The sequence below is a fragment of the Carassius carassius genome, chromosome 18 (assembly GCF_963082965.1).
Source record: "Carassius carassius chromosome 18, fCarCar2.1, whole genome shotgun sequence".
Taxonomy (NCBI): Eukaryota; Metazoa; Chordata; class Actinopteri; order Cypriniformes; family Cyprinidae; genus Carassius; species Carassius carassius.
Genome location: NC_081772.1, coordinates 20281767 through 20306689, shown reverse-complemented (window position 1 = coordinate 20306689; position 24923 = coordinate 20281767). Strand labels below are relative to the sequence as shown.

At 37.2% G+C, this 24923-nt stretch overlaps 1 protein-coding gene across 1 annotated transcript in view; it reads left to right on the top strand.

The window, feature by feature from the left end:
• The window catches only part of LOC132092634 (dynamin-2-like), a 59220-nt gene that overhangs the window by 12075 nt on the left and 22222 nt on the right, over positions 1 to 24923 (top strand). Inside the window, exons 6-17 of the mRNA XM_059498953.1 lie at positions 703 to 863; positions 994 to 1136; positions 1318 to 1453; positions 1559 to 1626; positions 2038 to 2176; positions 3164 to 3250; positions 3410 to 3480; positions 3573 to 3624; positions 7307 to 7420; positions 13309 to 13418; positions 21797 to 21908; positions 24211 to 24375. Of these exons, the coding sequence (XP_059354936.1) occupies positions 703 to 863; positions 994 to 1136; positions 1318 to 1453; positions 1559 to 1626; positions 2038 to 2176; positions 3164 to 3250; positions 3410 to 3480; positions 3573 to 3624; positions 7307 to 7420; positions 13309 to 13418; positions 21797 to 21908; positions 24211 to 24375 (1358 nt within the window). The remainder of the gene's footprint in view (positions 1 to 702; positions 864 to 993; positions 1137 to 1317; positions 1454 to 1558; positions 1627 to 2037; positions 2177 to 3163; positions 3251 to 3409; positions 3481 to 3572; positions 3625 to 7306; positions 7421 to 13308; positions 13419 to 21796; positions 21909 to 24210; positions 24376 to 24923) is intronic.

Sequence of the window (24923 nt, the reverse complement as noted above, 5' to 3'; positions counted from 1 at the left end):
ACTCTACGAAAGCATAATTATTTAAGATATTAAAAAAAAAACGTTTATCTTAAAAACAATGCTACAGTCATTTATTCTCCTTTGAAAATGTGCGTTCCGGGCCGGAATGCCGGTCTTTGTTTTGGTTTTTGAAACCCACCCACTGCCAGTTTATCTAATTATATTTTGGCACCCTGGGTTGCCAGTTGGTGGAAAACACAGCATATTTAATTTCATTCATCATCAAGTGCACTCTTTCTATTTGCGCCGTCAATCTGGCAACCTGTGTGGTCAAGTCTGAGGAGAAGGGGCGGTTAAAAAAACCCTCTCCAATATTTTGAATTTGGATTGCAATACCTAGTTTAAAAATGCAACAGAAATGTACAAATTATTGTTTTAAAGAAGAAATGTCACAAGGTAATAGGATTGAAAAAAGTGCAGGGACAAATTCTACAATCCAAAAGCATTTTAAAAGTTTTCATTTCATTAAAGCAACCTTTATATTCAATATTTTTTATTGTTAAATGTCGTGGTACTTGAAAATTGGCTGGTAATGCCAAAGAAATTAAAAAAATATTAAAGCAACTGTATGTAAGTTTGTACACCCTATTTCTAATAGGGCTTCATTATATATATATATATATATATATATATATATATATATATATATCTGAATATATATTGTCTCCTCTATTTATTTCTGTCTCCCTGTTGTGACTACAGGTTATGTTGGTGTGGTAAACCGTAGTCAGAAAGACATTGAGGGAAAAAAGGACATCAGTGCAGCTCTGGCTGCAGAAAGATGGTTCTTCAAGTCACATCCTGCATATAGACACATGGCAGACTGCATGGGCACTCTGTACTTACAGAGGCTCCTCAACCAGGTACAAGAGAATGATACCATACAGAATATGTCTGAAATACATAGTAGCGCACAGATTAAAAATGGTAAATTATACTTTGAATGATATTTCTTCACTTTTTTAACTCCTAAACCCCTCTTCATCTTCCTAGCAACTTACCAATCACATTCGTGACACATTACCTGCATTACGCAGTCGACTACAGGGTCAGCTTCTGTCACTGGATAAAGAGGCAAAGGTGTACAAGTGTTTGAACCCAGATGACCCCTTGCGAAAAAACAAGGCCTTAATGCAGTGGGTTCACACACACATAAACATGCTCTAATTCAGATAGTAAATAAACATGCACAGAAAAACACAAACACGCTAGTCTTAACCTTATTGCAATAAACAAGGCTTTTGTTTACAGCCCAAACAACAAACACATTGCAGATAAGATCAGAACTAAAGCACATAATGTTGCTTTGTTGTCCAGGCTGATACATCACTTTGGGTTGGATTTTGAGAAGCGGATCAAGGGATCACGGGATCAGGTGGACACAGTGGAGCTTTCAGGAGGAGCTAAAATCAACCGCATCTTTCATGAGCGTTTACCCTTTGAGCTGGTTAAGGTGATTTGTTAAAGATGAATTGATCATTGTTATTTACTTAAACGCCATTCAGAGCTCGGAAATCAGAGCTAATGCGGATTTCCTGTTCACATGCAGCTACATCAGATGGAGTTTGATGAGAAAGAAATACGAAAGGAGATCAGTTACGCCATTAAAAATATCCATGGCATCAGGTACGTCACAGATATTTATCAGCTGATTTAAAAGGGCTCTCAGTCACTTCCTGTTTTCAACGTGTTGGCCGTTATGGCAGTCGTCTTAAAAAGAAATTCATCCAAAAATGAAAATTCTGGTTACCAACATTCTTCAGATTATCTTCTTTTGTGTTCAGCGAAAGAAAGAAACACATACAGGTGGAAGAAGTGGAGGATGAGAGTAAATGATGATATCATTTCTTTTTTTGGGTGAACTATCCCTTTAAACTGTTTGCCAATCTTATAAGAAAATAATGTTTATATATTCATACAAAGAGCTTCTCTGCATGTCTTCCTCTACTTCGTCTTCTCTTTTTTCTTACTACAAAATATATTCAGCTTAGATGTTAATTCCCTGTACTTCATTTTCTCTCTGCTCTTGCTGTCCAGGACAGGCCTGTTCACACCCGATATGGCCTTTGAAGCCATAGTGAAGAAGCAGATTGTGAAGCTTAAAGGGCCGTGTCTCAAGTGTGTAGACATGGTGATTCAGGAGCTCATCAACACAGTACAACAGTGTACCAACAAGGTACAACATCCTCTTAAACATTCGTTTATGAGTGATTGGAAATACACAGACATACATAAGTCAAAGAGTATAACATAATTCTAAAAAAGTATATAAAATGTTTCTATTAAAGTCGAAGTGATCTTATTTTACTTAAAAAGTTAGCTAAAACAATCTTTAATTAGCACTATGGCTATCGGTTAACATTTTCCAATAGTTTGCACAACCAAAGTGACATCAAGGGAAAAGGAAAGTCAACCGAGAACAGTTTCAAGTCCGATTTTGGGAACTGGTTCACCCGGTTCACTAAGAAGAAACGATTAAATCGAACGATTCGTTCACGAACCGGACATCACTACTTACTTCTTCTGCGGTGCAGCTGGATCATGGACAGTGTTTACTGATCCATCCTTGAGTTTTAACATTTTTAGCAAAACCTGCCTTGAATTTTCCCTGCGTCTAAAATTTAAATTTAAATTAAATAAAATTTAAATTTATGCATTTAGCAGACGCTTTTATCCAAATCGACTTACAGTACATTCAGGCTATAAATTTTTACTTATCATGTGTTCCCGGGGAATCGAACCCCCAACCATGCGCTTGCTCTACCAATTGAGCTACAGGAACACTAAAAGCAATTTTAATTCTAAAATTCTAAAAGCATCTTCAGTGGCTCAGGTGTCAAGAGTAATTGACGACTGCTATGTTCATTATTACATCCAACAACAAGACACCTCAATCACTTAGGAGCCATTCTTGTCAAAAGCTCCTGTGTCGAAACAATGGCGGAACTAGTATAAGTCTATTTTGCTTCCGATGTCCCCTTTTATCACTTTAGATACTACAGGACTTTAAGTACATTAGTGCACATTCAAAACAATTAAGTGCACTTCTTTTTCAAGGCACAAAAATAATTAAAAAAGGAACAAAAAGACAAGGAACTTGAATTAAGAATGTAATGTGGTAATGTTTTTAGACATTTTTTCTAATTGAACTTTTTTTTCACAGTTAAAGCCCTTTCCAAAACTACGGGAGGAGACGGAGAGGATAGTGACCACACACATTCGGGAACGAGAGAGTAAAGCTAATGACCAGGTCAGACCAACACTTACACACAATCTTTCGAATGAATCACTCTTTTTTTAGGGAGGGTTTTAGTTATGGTTGAAAATAACTTTATTAGCAGTTTAATTACAACTTATTGATTTATGTTGTATCTTGTTGTGCATATTCATGTCTTTGTTCACTGAACAGGTTTTACTCTCACTAGAGATCCAGCTCTCTTACATCAACACAAACCATGAAGATTTCATTGGGTTTGCAAAGTAAGTATTTAACAACAAATGACGGGCATAAATAAAACACATTTAAGAACATGACATGAAAAATTACGCCCCATTTACACATTTCCTTTCAGCGCTCAACAGAAAACCAGTCAAACGAGTAAGAATCCTTCAGCAGGGAACCAGGTGAGTCACAGTGTTTTATGAGCTGATGATATGAACCTGGTATATATCAGAAAGCATCACCTAGCAAGGTTTGGACAATCCAAAGAGTCTTTTCTAGAAGGAAGTCTCTTTTCTGCTCAAGCTCTCTTGTTCTTTTGGTCATCTGTCTCACATCAGATAATATTTGGCTCATGTGTATGTCTAATATTGTTTCAAATTAAACTTGCTCTTGATGGCTTGCTTTTTCCCTACAAGTACTGTAAATATTCATTATTTCTCTCTCTTTCTGATGGCTGTTTTTTGCCCTCATTCTATCTATTTTCAATGTTTAGCATTAGAGTTTGAACAATGTAACTGATGAAATGTGCTCTTACTGATTATTAAAAGCACAAGCCTAGTAAGAGCTCAAAAATGGCTGCCCACTTTTAGTGGCCTGTCTTTCTTATTCTTTATCTCTATTTGACTGAGCATTTTTTGAGTGGCTTGCAAATTAATTGCATTTCTTCTAATACATGATAAGCAAGAAAAGTTATTTTAAGAAGAATTTATTGAAGGTGGATATGTAGTGCACTCATGGCCGGCGCCCAGGGGGGTGGGTTTTATGGGCATTCGCGGGCCTTAACCCCCCCCCCCCCCCCCCCCCCATCCGAGTTACTGTGCCCCCTTCCCCTCCTCTCCCTTCTCTGCTGAATGTGATCGATTTCGAAAGTGAAAGTGATAGCAGAAAAAACAGCATGCATACAAAATTGATTGCATGCTGTAGTGAGCGGCAGCAGCTGCACGCGATTGCAGATTGCACGCTTCCCACCAATGGAGGATCTGCATGGGGAAATCTTTGCCCTTACTCAAAATTGCCAATTGCATGAATTCCTATTGAAATGACTGATAAATAACGGTAAATGTTACCGCACATTTAAAGCCCTAATTGTAGTGCTTCACAGGATTTCTGTTCCTGCAATTCCTGTAATTAAACACAACTTATTCAGCTAATCAAGTTCTTCAGACTCACTCAAAATTTTGTTTTGGAGCTGGTTGGAGCTAAACTCCACAGGATTTTGAGACTCTGATTAGCATTTTATTTACCTCCTGCTGCACCATTGAGGTGATCTTAATGGGTCTAAGGACAAACATTTCAGTCTATTCTGTGTTGAGTTGCTCATTCTTAGCTTCAGTGTCCATTTTAAATGATTTTTAAGGTTCAGTCATTTAAACAATTCAAGCCTATTTGAATTAATCTCTAGGTAAACTACCATTGAAATGTTTGGCGTCAATAATCATGAAATATCTGTTAAATTGTACAAACATTTCTTCTTCTTAGTAGTTGTAGTAGTGGTATTAGTAGTATTGTTTTTACCATATTTTAAAATGGTTCTTACCAACCAACAACTACTGAATGGTAGTTTGTGTAAAAAAATGCATGTACTGTACAATGCTATCCTATGCACTTATAATGGCAGTCTATAAAGCAACTGGAATAAATGTTCAAATATACAGTTTCACAAAATCAATAAAAACCAGGGTTGTTCATATCTTCTACACTTGCATTGTGCTACATGTGTGCTGTTTTCTGTTTAATCTTTTAAATCTTCTATTGCTTAGAAAACGATTTAGTGTTTGTAGTGTTGGTGATATAGTAACATTTCACAAAGTTGAAGGAATAACTGTGCAGTGGCAGCGTGCCAGGAGTGTGTTTTTCAAGCACTACACTTCCCTAAAGACTACTCAATCAGTGAAGATACACAACAGTCCAAACCATGACTCATTTGAACTTTGAACTGTTAGTCTGAATACTGATTTGCCCAGCGGTGTCTTTTAAATTAAAAAAGCTTGAAGAAATCCTGAACCCTGTCCTAAAACCTTACTCTATTAATTACCTGCTTCATTTATCCCACTTTTCATCATGTTAATGCCTCTGAATCACTGTACTTTAATTCTGTTCTTATAATGAATCGTCTGTGAATGAACCTCCTTACAGTTTGCAGCCCTGTAAGTACATGAGTGAACAGAGTCGTGTGTATGTGGGCTCTAATGTTAAAGGAGTCATGTACTTTTTATTATTATCTTGTACTGCTATCTGACATAATACTTTAGCATTAATAGGCTATTTTCTGTCCTGTTTTGACCCTCCTTATCAGAATGCTGTTTGAATAGGCACAGCGGAGTATAGACTCAGAAGTAAATGCCTACTGCTATGATGCTATGGCTAACAGTTGTGTATGTTTGATAGCCTACATTCTTCAAAGATGGACGCTGCTGTGATTTAGGTCAAAAATCATTATCAAACGATCTGTAATAACAGACAAAGCAATAGCGACCACATAAAAATAAAAAAAACTTACTCCCACCACTGTGTGGTGGGATACATAGTATATATTATAGACAGCATCATCTTTTAACTCTCTGAAAATCCTGCAAAGAATTGTGATTTTTTTTTGTAACTGAATCCACTGTAAAATGAAGTAAACAAAGGACCAAGTTCTTACTGACGCGGTTTGGATCTTCATTAAAAATAAAGTTCATCCACTCTTTCCTAATGATGGGATCAGAAGAAAAGCAATGCGAAGACTGTGTTTTTCCACAACTTGGCACTGAACAGCATCTTGTTGTCTTTGGAGCCATTTTTATCATTTTATTTCTGTATAGAAATGTGTTTGTGGGCGGGGCTAAACAGGCAGTGATGTAGAAGCAGGTGTTGATCATCTTGTGCGGAGGCCGTGTTTAGCCACACTATTATGTCATAAAGTGGCACATTCCACAAGCTGTCGTTTTGGCAGATTGGCTTTATTATAAGCTGTTTTTAGACTACGAGAAAGTTTTGAGTTTGAAACTCACAGGATATTTTTATAGTATAATGACCTCTTATCTGTCAAAAGATCAAGGGAATTTTGATTTCTCGGTTCATGAGCACCTTAAAAACAGGTTGGAATCTCAAACTTCTCTTTGATCATAATCCATTTGGCCTGCGTGTTTGTGTATGCATGAGTGTGTGATCACAATTTCAGATTTTGAACAAAATGGTGCACGCTGCAAACTTGAGGTCGGTACAGTCACAAATAAAGAAAATGTTTTTGTGTTTTATTCTTTTTTTTTTGGAGGAACAGTAGGTTAATAAAAATGCACTGAAGAAGTTTTATTGTATATTATCAAAATATTGTATCCACTGACCATATGTATGATGAAGAAATTTATCATGGTGGTTTTCAGTTTCTTTGTAATAAAAACTTTACTTTTTTAATATGAAATCAGTATATTCTGCAATTTTTTGAAGAATAGTTCATACTAATTACAAAAAAACAACTGTTCATAATGTTGTTTAACTGAATGAATGACACAGAGGATAAAACTCTATTTTGAAAGTCTTAATCATCTTAAATCTGTCAGAAATTTACCCAAAGTCTACTAGCTTTTATGATTGCTTTAATTCTATCTATCTATCTATCTATCTATCTATCTATCTATCTATCTATCTATCTATCTATCTATCTATCTATCTATCTATCTATCTATCTATCTATCTATCTATCTATCTATCTATCTATCTATCTATCAATGCCAATTAAAATTTAGTACCTGGTTACAGATTTGACTACTTCTTTCATTTCCTCTTCATCTTTTTATTTCTAGACCAGACCAGACCAGAGAATCTCATCCTCTGTCTGTGTTTTTGAACCCAGACCTTTCACCTCTGACTTTTGCCCCTCAGGTGATTCGCAAGGGCTGGTTAACCATCAACAACATCAGTCTGATCAAGGGAGGGGCCAAGGAGTACTGGTTCATGCTCACCACAGAGAGTCTGTCCTGGTTTAAAGATGATCAGGTGAGTAACTTCATTAGAAAATGTAAATGTGCTCTTTCATTTAATGAGTTTATGATCATGGGAAAAGACATTTTTCAGCGCTCTGCTTAAAGTTCCCTGTCAGGTTGTGGTGGAATTCATTGGCTGGTCTCTGTGTCAGTCACAATGTGATGCCTGTCAGGCGGGCTGCCATCTGTCTGCCTGTCTGTGCCTGCTGTACAGGTGCAGGAAGTTCTGCACAGCAAGTGTAGACAGGCAGACAGACAACGCTCTCAGTCAACGGCAGCGCAGCCTGCTTCTCCCAACCGGAAGCCGGAAGCAAAGGGGCTAGAGAGAGGACAAAAATGATGTGTTACTAAAATACAAACACGCATGCCCTCTAAATCTGTTGTAAACATTTCTATTTACATCATTGCATTTAACATACATTTCATGCTCTTACACCATATAACAATTTAAGATAAATCAATAATTGTCTTCTGAGATTTAAAAATGATACAGAAAATTCATAATACTTATAACCAAGACAGTAATTTAAATTAGTAACTCATTGCTAGATTATAAAACTCTTTTCACTTATATTTAACTCTTTCATTTTTCATTTTGTTGAATCCCTCTTTTCCTCCTTTGCTCCTTATTTTACTTGCTCTTTTTTCCTGGTATACCCCCACCATCTCTCTTTGTCCATTGGGAATTAAGGCATTTGGTCTGGATCACCCTGACATAGCTGGAAGCCCACCAAGTCAAACACACACACACATACACACATGGATATTGATATACACAAAATCTTAAACACACACAGACGCGGACACACTAATGCTTACCAGTCGTCCTCACTCCCAAATGTATGCGACTATATAAGCAAACACTTATTTTAATGAATTCTGAAACCCCCTGAACACTTCAAACGGAGGAATTCATATAAACACAAGTATATTTTTCTAAATGTCACACACCTTCAGGCTCAAAATATTCAGATGCAAACGCATATTAATTCTGAATTATAAACTCTACTGGTATTTAGATTAATGTGTGTTTAAATAATTGGCTTCCTTTAAAACTAGCATTGAATTTTAGATGGGGTTTTAAATATAATTGGATTTAAGAGGTTGGCTGGCTTTACAGTTCCTCATGTTCTGCAGAATCCATCATTGCAATCTTTTTTAGAATACGAGTGTCTGCGCGATCCCTATGATTTTGCCTGGACTTTTCAATTCAAGAATTACATTTAAATTTGAAATTCAATTAAAAATGTGAAAATTTGACTTCATATCTCACTCTTTTCTATATGTCCATCGCTTTCCCTCTCTATCTTCTGTACTTTCTCTTCATTTCATTCTGTCTCTGTGGTTGGCAGTCTCACTGGGGCTATACACATTCCTGGGCGGAAAATTGTGAGACTCTGTCCAAACACCATCCAGCCTAGAGTCCTAGAGCCTGCCGAAAGAGAGACAGAAGAGAGGAGAGAGGAAGAGATACAGCCCCTCACTCCTTGCGGCAGATCACATTGCAATTCTCACACATTCTGTATGAACATACACACATTCATGTATTAAGCGGATCACTTCTTTACCCTTAAAGACTTTCAGATGTTCTCTTGCTTTCTCTAAATCTGTCCCAGTTCTGATGGCGTTCATAGGCCGAGACTGCTGGTTTGGGTTAATCAGCGCCCAACACTAAACAGACACGCATTCCTGTAGTCTTCCTTCTTTTTCTCTCTGAGACGAGCTGCGTGAGGGAAAACAGATGACTTAAGCATTCGGCGTAATCACTTTCTTTTCACTTCATGTCTGTGTCTTACGGCAAGTTAAAATGCATGCATGCAACGATTATGGTGAGATCTAGAAAAATCGCTACTCGAAACCTATGAAGGCCTTCTGCACATCTCAAAACTAGCCAGACACCTGGAGCTTTTATATAAACCATATGTGTGCACAGCTCATCCTGAGTACATATGCGCTTAAACACATACACAGCGTTAATGATTACAGTTTTCTTGTAATACAGTTCAAATGCTAAGCTTAGCTACACACAATGTGGCTGATGTTACGTAAATGTTTTGTGGATGATCATCTATTCAAAATTCAAGCTGCCAATCATTGCGGAACCTCTTCTTGTGTCATTACCACCAACTTTGAGTCCACAGAGACATGCAGTATCACCACCACTGGTGTCAATAAAAAACCAAACATAGCTGACTTTTCACCTACAGTCGTTGGGTTTGTGTGTGTTTTTTCTCGAGTTTGAGAGTTTGCATCGATTCTCCAGTGATGTGAGTCCATGCACAGTCTAACCAATGTGCAGACTACTGTACACCAGTATGATCCTGAACAGGTAGTCTGAACACTGGGATGACGGAGCAGGAGATAGTTCCAGCTCTCTATCTCACTCTTTCTCTCTTTTCATCTCTTTTTCTTTATCTGCTTCAATCACTCAGTCCTTCACAGGAGGTGGTAGAAGATGAAAAATAAACAGGACAGAAATAGACTCCATTGCTTCTGTCTCATTCTCAGTTGGGATAACACCAATGAAGAGAACGGAGAGAGATGCTCCAGATGTCCGTTTACCCGTACTCGACTCTCAGTTCCATCGTCACCGGCTGCTGTTTTCCGGCGTTGGTTTGCAGTATCCAGCCTTGACGTGGCACATTTGCTCCCACAGCCGCCTATCTGGCAGGACGTTCATGGAAGGCATAGCAAAAAAGAGGGAATGAGGAGTCAGGGAAGAACGGACGGAGAGACAGAGAGAGAGAGAAGAGAGGGAGGGACCCCGCTGGCCATATAAGGGTTGATGGGACCCTTAGGGAATAAACTTTTGGAGTGGTCCGTTGTTTCTCAATTCCTCTCTTTCTTTCAATCTTCTGGTTCGACTCTCTTCTATCCACTCCTGTCTTTCTCCCTCCGTCCTTTCTCAGTACTCCCAGCCATTCTCTGGACTTCCCTGCCCAATCTCTCTCTCTTTCTCACTCGCTCTCTCACTAAAGCGGTACCAGATGTTGGATTCTTAACGCCAGCCTGTCATTTCTAACTTTTTTTCAACCTCTAAAAACTCAGGCAGGAAGTGGGCCCCTCTGGAATGAAAAAAGAGAAAGTTTTTGAGGGGAGCAAAAATGGAGGGGTGCAAGGAGTCAAGGAGGACAAGGAGAGATAGTGTAGTTGAAGTTCAAAGGAATAGTTTCCCGAAAAGTAAAAATTCTGTCATTGTTTGCTTACCCTCATTCTTACAAGACCGTATGATGTTGTTGTTGTTGTTTTTTGTTGACTAGTTGTTGCACAAGTCTTGTCCCACATTGATAGTTGATACAAAGGAGCGTAAAAGTGCTACATACAACTGTGCTCTATGAAAGTGTCTTATTCCAAGTCTTCTAAAGACTTCTAAAGTTCTAAAAACTCGTAAAAAAATCAACGTATATAAATAATTTGAAATATTATTACAGTTTAAAATAAAAGTTTTATATTTTAACAGATTCCTGTGAAGCAAAGCTGAATTTTCAGCATCGTAACTCCAATCTTCAGTGTCCTTCAGAAATCCTTCTAATATGCTGATTTGATGCTTAATGACTAAATAGTTTGTAGAAGCCTTCAATACTGTTGGTAATATTTTTAAATATATATTTGGGGGGTGGGGAGTGTAGACAGTCTCATAAAAATATTTGCAGGAGTCTCATTTTTCATGATATCTTATTCAGATTTGAAATATAAACTCATGCGACATGTGACTCTCAACCCATTACTTTTCTAGATTGCTCCAGGTATCATTTCATGTATTTTCATATCAAATAAAAAAATATTTAAGTGTGGTAAAAAAAAATTCAAGGCACTTCAGTGTCTATAACTTTTCATATTTTTTCAGCATTATCAAATCTGGTTGATAAAAAGTAAAGCCCAAAGGGTCTTCTTTCCAAAGACACCAAAATTATGTTTGTAACACACTGAAGTAGGAAACTGTTACAGTTATAAGTTTGGTAGAGCACTTTCAGCTGTGAGCATTTATTTGAAATTGAAATCTTTTGTAAGATAATACATTTCTTTCACTTTTGATCAGTTGCATTATTGCTGAAGAAAAGTATACATTTCTTAAAATAAATCTGTCAATCTGACAACTGATAATAACTTGATAACTTAAATTTCAGTATGGCATCAAAAATCATTCTGTATGGCTTCAAAAGATTCATGGACCACTTTTATGATATCTTTTTGTTCTTTTTGGTGCTTGTCAACTCTGGTTTCCGTGAACTATTGTTGTATGGCAAGAATATTTAATGATTTTTAAAAAATGTCTGCTTTGTGTTTGGAACGACATTAGGGTATGACGATAGATTTTTTTTTTTCTTTTTTTGGTTGTACTGTTCCTTAAAGTCAGAAAACAATCAGGTTATTGAACATTGCTAGTTGATTTACAGAAAATACTCTCTTCCAAGAAAATCCCTATGCAGGCTGTCAGACTCAATCACTGATAGCGGCATCATTCGGCTCTCTCTTCCCCTTCTGTTTTTCATTTTTACTTTTTTTAGAGTGTTTCCCCTCACACTTTCATCCCTTGTTCCTCTCTTTTTCTCCCACATCTCCGTTCCATTATTTGCAATGTAATCCAAACCGTTTCCTGAGACCCCAGCCCCTCCTGTACAGACAGAGGGAGGAGAGAGGTGGAGAGGGAGAGCTCTTTTTCTTTCTTTCTTTTTACTTTTTTTCCAGATGAAATGTTGTGTTTTAGAGCCTTGGTCCGAATAATGACTTCCATATGTGGGCCCTCACTCTCTGTCTCTCAATTCCTCATGCTTTTTCCTTCTTTATTTCTCAATCCTTTACTCAAAGAGTGAAAACTTGTGGCATCTCTCATGCACATGTTTTTTTGTTTTGTCCTGGGCCTAAAGCCATCCTGAGGATGATCACATGGATCTAAAGTGGATTCTTTTTTTGTTTCTACGCTTTCTTCCTCATAGTCATCTTCCCTAGTTCACACCATTTTAAAATCTGGTTATAGAGATAGTTCAGCCAAAAATTTAAATGAATGTCATTATGTAGTCGCCCTGATGTTGTTCCAAGCCTATATCATATTCTTTCTTCTGTAAAACACAAAATAAGAATTTGCTGCCACTCTTTTTCAAGCAATTGCAATGATCAGGGATTGAAGCATTCAAGGATCAAATGGATGCATAACACATAAAAGTTTCATAATAGTGATCCATATAACTTGTGTGCTACTGTATGTTCCACTGTAGCTTTCTGGAGCCAAAGTAAAAACTTAAACATCCAACCTTGTTCTCCTTTCTTCTTCAAATAATGGTTCTAAAAGGAGTTTTGCATTGATTCAAAAGAAGAACCATTTTGTGCTATGAAAATGTCCCATGGCTGTTCCAAAGTCATCCATGTAAAGATTATGTATTTTAAGACCATCTGCAGGTTCATGGGTTAACAAGAGATGTCTGATTCCTGAACACATAGTTCTTTTAAATCAGATCTTTCAATTAATTGGTTGATCTGGTTCACAAAAGATCTGAATGATTTGTTCATGAATTGGACTGACCCGGTTCTTAAGTTGAGTTCAATTGGTGACAGTTTTAAAGATGGAAATCTCCAGTCCCCATTCATTGTAACTGAATAAAGAAGAGCAACCAGTCTTAATAATTTCTTCTTTTGTGTTCCATGAAAGACAAACATCACAGGTTTAGCCAATGAAAGGGTTAGTAAATGATGACAAAACTTTCCTTTTTGGGTAAACAATTCACTAAATTTGAGAGACTCCTAATACATTTTGTTGACACTATACTAAATCTTATTACAATCTTTATTGGCTGTTTCTCAAAACGTTGCAATGTTTGAATGCTAAAAAAGGAATCCAGACATGCTGTCTAAGTAGGTATTTCATTAAGACTTAAGATGTCCATTGTCTGTCTAATTTTCTAGGAAAAAGAGAAGAAATACATGTTTCCTCTGGACAACCTGAAGGTGCGAGACATAGAAAAGGACTTCATGTCCAGCAAACATGTCTTTGCCATCTTTAACACAAAGCAGAGGTCAGTTATACCACCTACACACACTTCAGAAGAGAAAATGCTTTTTCAGAGAATGTTTTTTCAACTTTAAAAGGATGTAAAGATCAAACACTCAGAGTACACACCATATGACGTAGATTTATATTGTAGATGCAGCTAAAGAAGACTTCAACCCTCTGAATGACCTGTGTGTGTGTGTGTGTGTGTGTGTATGTGTGCCTTTTTTTTGACATATCAGGACACAACTTTGTATAATGACATGGGTATGACACAGGTATTACAAGGAGAGGGTAACTTATGAGGACATAACCCATGTCTCCATTTTTCAAATGCTTATAAACCATACAGAATGAGTTTTTTTGAGAAAGTAAAAATGCACAAAGTTTTCTGTGAGGGTTAGGGTTAGGTGTAGGGTTGGTGTAGGGCCATAGAATATACAGTTTGTACAGTATAAAAACCATTACTCCTATGGGATGTCCCCCCTTTTCACAAAAACAAACGTGTGTGTGTGAAAGTGTGTGTTCTGAGAACTCAGCCATTAGCAGACATGCAAAAAGCAATCCAGTAAACAGTCTACACATATTACAACCAAATTTCATGGCTTTATTGTCCTATTGGGTGTTAAAAGGTTGGACAAATTGTAAAGTCCCAATCACTATTAATAAGGTTCATAGGGTTAGTAATTTGGGGGGGGGGGAGTCATTGTCTAGTGGATGATGAAATGAGTGAAAAATCCAATAGATTAGGAGAAACAACATCATAGCATGATGGAAATAAGAAATCTAGAAACATTATAATTTTAGAGGTATTTGATATTCGATATTCAATTTCTCTGATACCTGATATTTCTCTCATATTCTCTCTTTCTCTCTCTCTCTTTCTAACACACACACACACACATTCCATTCTACGACATCTGGACTATTAATCAGTAAGCTCTTTCTTCTCTTTTAATTTGTTTCTCTTTGCCACAACCAGGCTTTTTTCCTCTGTATGTTTTTATTCTCATGTGCAATTTGATTCCTGAGCTCATGGCTACTTTCTAATAAAGAAGAGCTCACTTCTCACGAACTGATGTTCTGGATTCTATTTATGGATAGCTCACCCATGGTGAAATCTCATTGGTCCAAAATCTTGCACCTTACATCTGTATCACAAGAGTCAAATGTGTATTTTTTTTCTAAAATGCTTTTTCTTATCCCAACCTAATTTTCAGAGACAACTACAAGTTATAATTCTGGAGTAGGCAAGAGATTGAAATGTTTTTGAAAGAAGTCTCTTATGCCCACGAATGCTGCAATTTTTCGATCAGAAATAAAGTTCATTTGTGAAATATTATTACAATTTAGAGTTCAATGTCGCATGATCAGTGTTGGGTGCAATACATTACAGGTAACACGAGTTATGTAAGATTACTTTTTGTCAAGTAACTAGTAAAGTAACGCATTACTTTTAAATTTACAATGAAATATCTGAGTTACTTTTTCAAATAATTAAGAGTGAGGCGCAGAGGCACTTCCATCAGTCTGAGGCTGATTAATTTCACTTATAATACACCCGGCGCAATGCGACGCAAGGCGCAGCGTAAGTGTGTTTGCTAGTTTCAGTCCGGCGCCGTTCGCATTTTCCTGTCCAGCTCCACGTCGTTTAATTAGCAAATGCATTTGCGTTCATTTGTGCGCCCATGTGCGTGCTGGTCTAAAAAAGAGGTGTGTTCAGGTGCATTGCTGGTGTAATGCTATTTAAAGGAGCTGATAATAGACTGCGCCATAGACCAACTCAAACCTGGTCTAAAGTCTGGCTCAATGGTTTTTCTTTGTTATTTAAAGAGCCCAAAAAACACCCATTACTCATTAAGAGAATAGGGACAACCCGTTTAGACCATGCGCCCGGGTGCGCCAACCGTTTTTCCGTTGTTAAAATAGCAAAAGTGGATTTGGACATGCCCTGAGTACACCTGAACCGTGCGCTTTACACTTTGCGTTTAGATCGTTAAAATAGGGCCCTTGGTGTGAAAGGGTATTTACAGCTGTCAAAAATAAACTTGTAGGTTTTTTTGTTATTAAAAAACAAATAAGCAAGTCCAACACAGCTGACAAAATGTAATGCAAAAGTAAAGTAATGCATTACTTTTCATAAAGAGTAACTAAGTAATGCAGTTAGTTATATTCTTATGGAGTAACACAATATTGTAATGCATTACTTTTACAAATAACTTTCCCCAACACTGTGCATGATCCTTCAAAATCAATCTAATATGTTGATTTGGTGCTCAAGAACCATTTCTTATCTTTATTAGTGTTTAAAACAATTGTTCTGCTTAATATTTTTGTAGATACTGATTAATTTAATGCATACTCGCTGAATAAAGTATTAATTTCATATTTAAAAAATCTATTCTACTGACTCCAAACGTTTGAACAGTAGTCAAAATAATTTTATTCTTTATGATAATTGTGTTTGACCTTGTCAGAGGGCTAAGATTCACTGCAAAGACAGTAAGCATGTCACACTAACTGATCCAAGACTAACGATTTTGCCTTGAAATGAAAGAAATCTTGTCTCGTAGGGCTAAATTGTAGTCAAAATTGTCTAAAGAAGAGAGCAGTTGAGTCACATCTGGTGGTCACAGCACACACACACTTACACACACACCCACATGCCCTTCTACAGGGACATATAACTCCATTTCACATGCACTCCTTTATATTTCTAACATAAACATATGCTACATTCACATTAATACTTTACAGAGAGCGCAACAGGAACAGGGGGCGCAGTAGGACACACTTCTGGCACATTCCTGGCCAGTCTCTACTTCAGTCTCTCCCTGCTTTCTTTTACTCTCCGTCTCTGACATTCTGTCTCTAGAAGAGCAGCCTCTTTCGATTTCATGTACGGATGTGTCTGGGATTGATTTGCTGCTTAATTGGAGAGATGCTGGTATGCTGCGGTGAACACACACACACACACACACACACACACACAGCTTTGACAGTGAGAGAGGCATGGTAGCCTATTGTAAACACCAGAGGTGTCAAGTAACGAAGTACAAATACTTTTTCAGCCGACTTTTTACTTCTACTCCTTACATTTTCACGCAAGTATCTGTACTTTCTACTCCTTACATTTTAAAAACAGGTTCGTTATTGCTATTTCATTTCGGCTTGTTTTCATTCCGGCTTGTCATCATTCAAAAAAAATAAAAAATCTATCCAGATAAATCGCGCCATCCGGATGGAGTGAATTTGATTGTGGTTGGATGAGAAGTATAAACATTTACCATTCTGACACCCTATTGGTTTGTACGTGATCCATCGCACCTCCACATGACACAAATCACGTCACACTCCAGCAAGGACATAGCCAGTTTTGGGTTTGTTTATCAAAAAATATATTTCTTAAAAAAGAAGGGTTGGGTATGGAACCGGTATCCGATCGCCACCTAAAATTTCATCTGAAACCGGCGTCAGACCGGTCTCTTCTCCGTCTTTCAGCGCGCTCTTCAACCCGCAGACCGCAAGCGGAGCAGCACACGCGCACTTAAACACAAACAGAGGACACAAGGTATGTGTTCATCGATAGATTGTTAGAATATCTGTATCTGTGCAGTTCTTTATCATAAATACAGTTTACAAAAGGTCACGAGGGAGCCGGTTTCCCATCTACTGTAAAGTTTTCACTCATCACACCACAGCTGTTTCCTCCAGCGAAAATCTAGCCCTTAACACATATGAACGAACACATACTTATTTAAATGTACTTAATTTAATCATACGTACTTTATACATACACTACTGTGCAAAAGTCTTACGCACGTTAGTACTTTCACTTAAAAGAATGGTGTTCGGCCAGTTATTTATATACTTTGCTGTATTGTCAGTATAAAATATCAGTTCACATTTCCAAACATGCATTTTGCCGTTGTCAAAATCGCACTAGATTATTATTAAAATGAATGGCAAACTGATATTTCCTACTGACACACTACAGCAAAAGATATAAATAACTGGCTTAAAACCCTTTTTTGGGGTGAAAATACTAATGTGCCTAAGACTTTTGCACAGTACTGTATTTTAAAAACGATATTGTTGCTACTTTATAAAGAATGAGCATACAGTCATTCACAGAACTTATTAAAGACAGTGACAGACAGCACTCAACTAAATATCAGAGTGAGTGACAGAGATACAGTAGAAATATTATGTGGGGTTTTGTATTAAATAATGACCCAGATTGTGAAATACATTTATTAGCCTTAGATTAAGGGAAGCACAACTTGGGAAATGAGAGCATCCAAGGTGAAAGCTATGGATTTATTTTAAATATTTGTAATGTTCTTTATTATTATCCATAGTTTTTTTTGTGGTTAATTTTTTTTTAAGTATCGGTTCAGGTACCGTTTAGGTGCCGGTACTGTTTTAAAAGTATCGAAAAGGCACTGGACCCTACTTAAAAGTTATTATTTCTCACTGGCTCATTTACCAAATGGATGCTTTCTCTTCGTCCTCCACAAATTAAGCTGCTGTAGGTAGTTCGGTAACGAGACGTTTTAATAAATTATCGTTTGCAATTGACGACGCGATTGACAATGTTGTGATAAGTAGGCTATGCCAACTTTGTAACTCGTTCCCCCCGAACACTGGACATAGCAGACGTATGTACCGAATACAGGAAGCTATCAATCAAGAAGGTATCAGGATTATGAGTTATTTTTCATTTTTAGTTTTTGATTAATCACTTGGATTAATCATTCATTTTGACAGCACTATAATGTTTATTGTAAATAGACAACCATACAAGGGTAATTGTTACTAAGCCTGCACCAATGTTCTTGTCCATTGCCCTCGCAGATTCCTGCAGCTAAACTTGGATGTACATTTACATTCCATTAAATGTTATTGATGACATGCCTCTGAAGTTTGACTTTTTGCACCATAACAATACTTATAGGCAACTACATCATATCTAGTTCTTTAATGTGTCTGCATTGTACTAAAGTGCATTCATTTTCAATGGGCATATATACAGCTGAAAGGGGTAGCCTAGTGCATCCCAAATTTTTCAACATGAACATTTTAATATAACATTATAGTCATTATGGCCTATGGCCTTTAGAAAAAAAATTTTTTTGAGGAGGGGTAGTGCACAATAGGCCCCTGTGGCGTGGCCTAAGCTTTTGTTCTTAATGGCATTTTTTTTCCTTACATTACTTTTATACTTTAAGTAGTTTTTTAAACCAGTACTTTTACACTTTTACTTGAGTAAAAAGCTTGAGTTGATACTTCAACTTCTATAAAAGTCTTTTCAAACCCTAGTATCTACACTTCTACTTGAGTAATGAATGCCAATACTTTTGACACCACTGGTAAACACACCCAAGGCAGCACCACAATCAATCAGATGCTCTCACACGCTCCACACACACACACTTACACACACATTCATCACTTCAAGCACTTTGTATAAAGATATTCAGGCTCTCATAAACTCCACACTCATTCCCACTCACCAGCAGAAACATACCACCCAGCACTCTGAAAAATCCCCTTTTTCTCTCTCTTGGTCTCTGATACACACACACACACACACACACACACACACACACTTTAATGATCTAATGGTTCATACTGTGCCCTACACACCCACCAACTCCCTAGTGTCAGAGCGATTGGTGATGTCAGGAGGTAGAAGTTGTTTTGTCACAGCGGTGACACTAGTCTGGCATGGTATTGGAAAAGTAATTATGAGTGCAGAGAGCTTTTTTTTGTCTCCGTTTACATCCGTGTGCATTACATCCAGGTTCATATGTTATGGAGAGTAGTTATGTGCGGTTCTGGACTCACTCAGGACTGTGATTAAAGGAATGTTTTGGATTTAACATAAGCTATGACATCTGAAAAGTTGTAACAATTACCGCAGACAATAATTTCGACCCGCTCATCAGTTTGTAAAAACAAGCTAAAGTAGTTTTTACAATAATGCATTTGCAAAGGAAACCTCTCCTCATAGGCACTTCAAAGTGCATCACCCAGAACAGTATTTAGCCCATAACATTCATTTGAAATTACATTCAGAGTTATTATAGTTAACTGAAATGAAATAAAAACAAAAAACATATCCGAAATAAAATATACTGTTACATTTGGGTTTAGTTTTTTCATGTTTTCATTGATTTTGGTAACTTACGCCACACGGCTCACGAGCAGGTTTTATTCTGAGTTAGAGATTGCAAACCAAAGCTGGACCAATCAGCTCTGAGCAAAGTAACATATGATCTGATGCAATAAAGCCTTTATAATGTGGGAAGTTTCATAAAAAATAAAGAAATAACATTTTGAACAAAAAGTAAAAAAAAAGATTTTGAATAAGATTCAGAATGATAATCAAAACGTAGATGGAGTCGATCAACGCCCCAACGCTTGACTGTAATTATTACCTCTTCATCGGTCGACATTTTATTCCATAACATAACAGTTTTGATGCTGTTTCATGTCAGATGATCTTGTTACATGTGTTAGTATCTGTTGTTTCTTTTTCTTTTTCACTTGTGTTGTTGTTTGGAAATTCTGTGCAGAAGATGTGTACTAGCGCCCTCTACTGTATAACAAAGAAAACACAGATTCTAGGAGCACAAGTATAGCTCAAATATATTTAGACTTTTTTTTTAAGTATAAGTCAAGTATACTTAAATGTCATTTTAAGTATATTTCTGAGGAATACACAAAGCCCATTTCTGAGAAGTACATAAAATTTAACTGAAAGCATACTTTTCTATTTTTAGTTTAAAAGAAGTATATATTAATAGCACACTTGAATAAACCTCTTTTTCGTAAGGGTCATGCTACAGGCCACTGATGTAGAGTTAATAATCTTACTAGTCCATCTGTGCATTCAAGTCCCTCTGTTGAGTTTTTTCATTGCCTGGTATTGTTTGTGTGCTGCACACTGTTTTTTAGATTGACTTGTTATTTAGATTCCCTTCATTTGTTCCCTTTTATTTAACCATGTTTTATTTAACCTGTTTTTGAACCCTCTTCATCTTCCTAGGAATAAACATTACAGCAACTAACTGAAATAAAAGTAAAGTAAAGTATGGAAATTACTCAAACTAAAAAAATCTTAAAAATTAAATAGAATTATAAAAAAATGAATAAAAATGACAAAAGCATATAAAATGACTAAAACCAGAAAGAAACCAGAAGAAAGCTTACTAAAATGACAAAAGTACAAAAAATTTATAATCAAACTAAATAATATAAATATAAATATAAAAGCTAATTAAAAAATACTATAATATTAAAATTAATAATCCTGATTTAAACTGCATGCATTTAAAACTTTGGGGGATGATCTAAGCTTCGGTTTGAGAAAAAAACAAAAAACAAAAAAATCATAATTAGCCCCAGAAACAGCCAGATATTATTTTTGGATGCGCACAGATTGTTTTGTTGATTTTGTGCATACAGTTATTGAGTCTAAATCTTTTAAAAGTCAGAGCCGTACTTTGTGGTTTTGGAATGGCAAATAAAGTTTAGTACATTCACAAGCGGCGCAGTTATCCTGTCATAAATATCATGAGCTACCAATGAATTATGAATCGTTTAACTGCAAAACAATATTCCACACATTACACCTTGTTAGGAGGATCTGCAAAGCACATGATATTTGGACGCTTGGAACAGTGTATCACTTGACGTGTGCAATCGTATGCGTCAACTTTCAGACTAAGTCATTTTGCAAGCAACTATAAGAAATGATTTCTCAGTTATAGTGATTAGTAGCACTGAGTCATGTCTGTGCTTGTAAAAACAGAGTTTTGTAGTTGAGTTTTATGAGATCGAAGCATGTGAGAGAATGTGTTTGCTTCATGTGTGGTTAGTTTCAGTGTGTACATGTGTCCGACTTTACCCCAGGCTCAGTTCACTTAATTGTAGTCGTGTTCTTATCAGCCGTAGACTAAACCAAAAACACGTTGTACGTTATGCTTTAAGCCTTTTACCCACAGGCACAACAAAGAGAAACAATAGCTACAAAAAGAGAGACAAATAAGAGGGAAACAAAAGGAGAGGAACAACAGAATAATTAGGGGGAATGTGGAACAGATGGAGAGGGACGGGCCTCTCTCTGAGCGAAAAAAAAAAAGAGGGAGAGAGAGTGGGTAAAATAAATATGAGACGAAAGTAAATGTTGGTAATGGGAACGATGGACAAAAAAAGGTGAGGTAGGACAAAATCTGATTAGAATCAGATCAGAGAGAGTGAATCAGACAGGGCTGAAGGGGTGGTCTGGGGTTTGTGGATTTGGACAGATGATATGTGCGAGTGAGAGAACTTGTTTGTGTGAGAGTGTATGTGCTACCATGGGAACCGGCTAACGACAGATTATTTTCGCTTTAGGAACGTGTGTAAAGACTACAGGCATCTGGAGCTGGCCTGTGACACTCAGGACGAGGTGGACAGCTGGAAGGCCTCTCTGCTGCGAGCTGGGGTTTACCCAGAAAAAACCACAGTAAGCACAGGAACCCACTGGCTTCTCTACCTGTATGCTAAACCCTGCAGCCTAAAACATCAAAATAAAGGTTTCAGTTTAAACCAGAAATGGCTTTATAGTCGGATGCCATGCAGATCTTTATAAGCTCCACTCAGAATTTTTATAACCTACTTCTTTACAAAACCAACACCATGTGCTGGAGCTGTAAAAGAATAGTATAAAAATGCCCTTTTTTTTACCTTCATTCTTTCGTGAAACACAAAAGGAGAAGTGCTGAAGAAATTTCACGCTGCACAGTCGCTTTGGATAAAAGCATCTGCTAAATGCATAATTGAATTTAAAATTCATACATTTCTAAAGCAGCAGGGCAAATAGTACCTTGATGACCTACTACTGTTGAAGTGCACATCCCATGCTATATAACACACACCTTTTAAATGGTCACGAAATGAGATGAGGAAATGTGTTCCTCATCAAATGTAGCTACTCAGACTGCTTATGCGAAATCGGGTGCAGCTCTTGTATCATCTTGTCTTTTTGTGTGTGTGTGTGTGTGTTTTTCTTTTATTGGCCCCAAAGCTGTCAAACGTAATTTGCATTTACACACATTTCAAGGTGAATGGTTGCCAGACATGAATATGAGATTCTAGCAAATAACATAATTTCAGTCTGTTTCTCACACAAGCCTTATGGTTTCTTAAGATTGAACTAGTGCACAACTTGTGGAGAAATTTTACGATGCTCTTGTTTTTTGGGTTTTTTTTTTGCACTTTCATTCATTTTTATTACATGTAAAAGAGCAGCATGAACATTATGCCTAATGTCTTCTTTTATGTTCCATAGAAGTAAGAAAGCCAAAGGGGTTTGGAACAGCATTAGGATCTAAATGATGACAGAATGTTCACTTTTGAGTGAATTATTGAATCCAGAAACCAAATACGCTGATCTGAAGAACCTATAAGAAGTATCAGTTTTTGGCAATCTCCAAAGAATCAAATAACCAACTCAAGAACCCATTACTGAACCTGAATGAATGAAAATTATGTCATTAATTACATTGTACTAAGCCAATAAAATCTTCAGAACACAAATAAAGATATTTTTTATGAAACCTGAGAGATATCCTTTGAAAGTCCATTCCACAAAAACCTTAATGATTCAGAAAGTTCATGAAGACATTATAAAAGAAATCCATATGAAAACATAAGAGCCCATAAAATATGGGAAACAGTAGCGGAAATATACTTGCATGTCAAGCAAGCACGTTTGAGCTTTTGTTGACCGTATTTGATGTGCTGTATGTATGTGTGTTGATCAGTCTTTATGTGTAAATTAAATCTATTAATCATATAATGCTATAATGTTACTTCAGAAGACTGATTAAACTGCTCCTTTCATATGGGTTACTTTACTCGTGTCTTTATGGACTTTCTGAAGTGTCAAATTTTTGGTGTAATGAATTTTCAAGGGAGTGGACAGAAACCTCTTATGTTTCATCAAAAATAACTTCATTTGTGCTTCGAAGATGAACCCAAAAAAAATGGGTTGAAGAACCATTGAAGAACTTTTATTTTTAATGTGCACCAGTCTGCACAAGCTGCAGTGTTCTAAGAAACATTAAGAGATGATGTGTTCACATAATAACCAGGTCCACATGGAATCTGTGCACACAGAGCGTTGCAGATACTGGAGTGCCTGGCACTCATAAACATTTAACACATATTATTGCACAGAATTCTACAGATTTTGCCCTAAAATCAGTGCATGAAAAGGTTGCTGATTCCATCTTGGCTTTCTAATAACTGATCGCTGTAGTTTGGATAACTCTCGCTCCTGTAGTGTTTCTGTTTCTGTGTGTGTGTTTGACTCTACGGCTGCAGGCTTCATGGTGGCTGTGCTCTGGGGTCAGGAGCTCTGCTGCATTCCTCAGCTCTTGTGTCACACCATAGAGGATCAGCGAAGGAGGGGGCTTTGAGCTCTGTTTCTGATCAGCTCCCTTGCCTTTTTTTTTCTTCACGCTCCCCTCCATCCCCCTTTTACTGTCTTTATGTATGCTTTGGAGCAACATGTTGAGTGATGTCACAGTTCTGTCAGGGTTCCCCATAATTCGCTCTGACAGAAGTCTACCACACCCCCCCCAACAGTCACTGAAGTAAAACTCGCACCCCCCCACCCAACAACATTTATTTTCCAGCTTGGTTCTCTTTATGTATGTGCACTCAATGCCCTCTAAAACATCTTTGTCACCCCTCAGTGTTGACTGTACCTTTCCTATCCAGATTTGCCCACATCTTCATCTGTCTTTTTTCTGATTGCTCAGGTGGATGGAGAGGGTCCAGCTCAGGCGGACAGCTTCTCCATGGACCCTCAGCTAGAGCGCCAGGTCAAGACCATCCGCAACCTGGTTGACTCATACATGAGCATCGTCTACAAAGGCATCCGCGACCTGATGCCCAAGACCATCATGCACCTTATCATCAACAACGTCTGTGCCCTCTGCATTTAACACTAATACAGAAGGAAACAATGATTTGATATCAAACAGATTTGCATACAAAAATTAAACCTGTAGAGCTTTTTAAGTAAGGTGCAGATATATGAACCATATAATGTTGACATTAGGTCTCCCAAGCAGGTACATTTGTTTTACATTAGTGTTTTATTTACAGTATTTATTACATCATTAGATTATTTATTAATCATTGCAACCAATGTACTGTACAATTTTATAGCTTATATAGCTTTTTTAGTTAATTTTATAGCTTTTACACTTAGTATACCTCAAGATGGAGTTCCCAGAAGGGCCTACCTTCTGATTGTAATCATCAATAAGGGAGTGCTCTAGTATGTCCCTAGCAGGTACCCAACTCCTCTCCTCCGGACCGTAACCTTCCCAGCCCACCAAGTACTGGAATCCTCGTCCCCTCCATCTCGAGTCCAGAATACGATTAACCGAATAGGTCAGTTCCCCATCTACGAGACACGGAACCGGGGTAGGCGGATTAATACGTGAATAAAACAGGTTTAATTTTG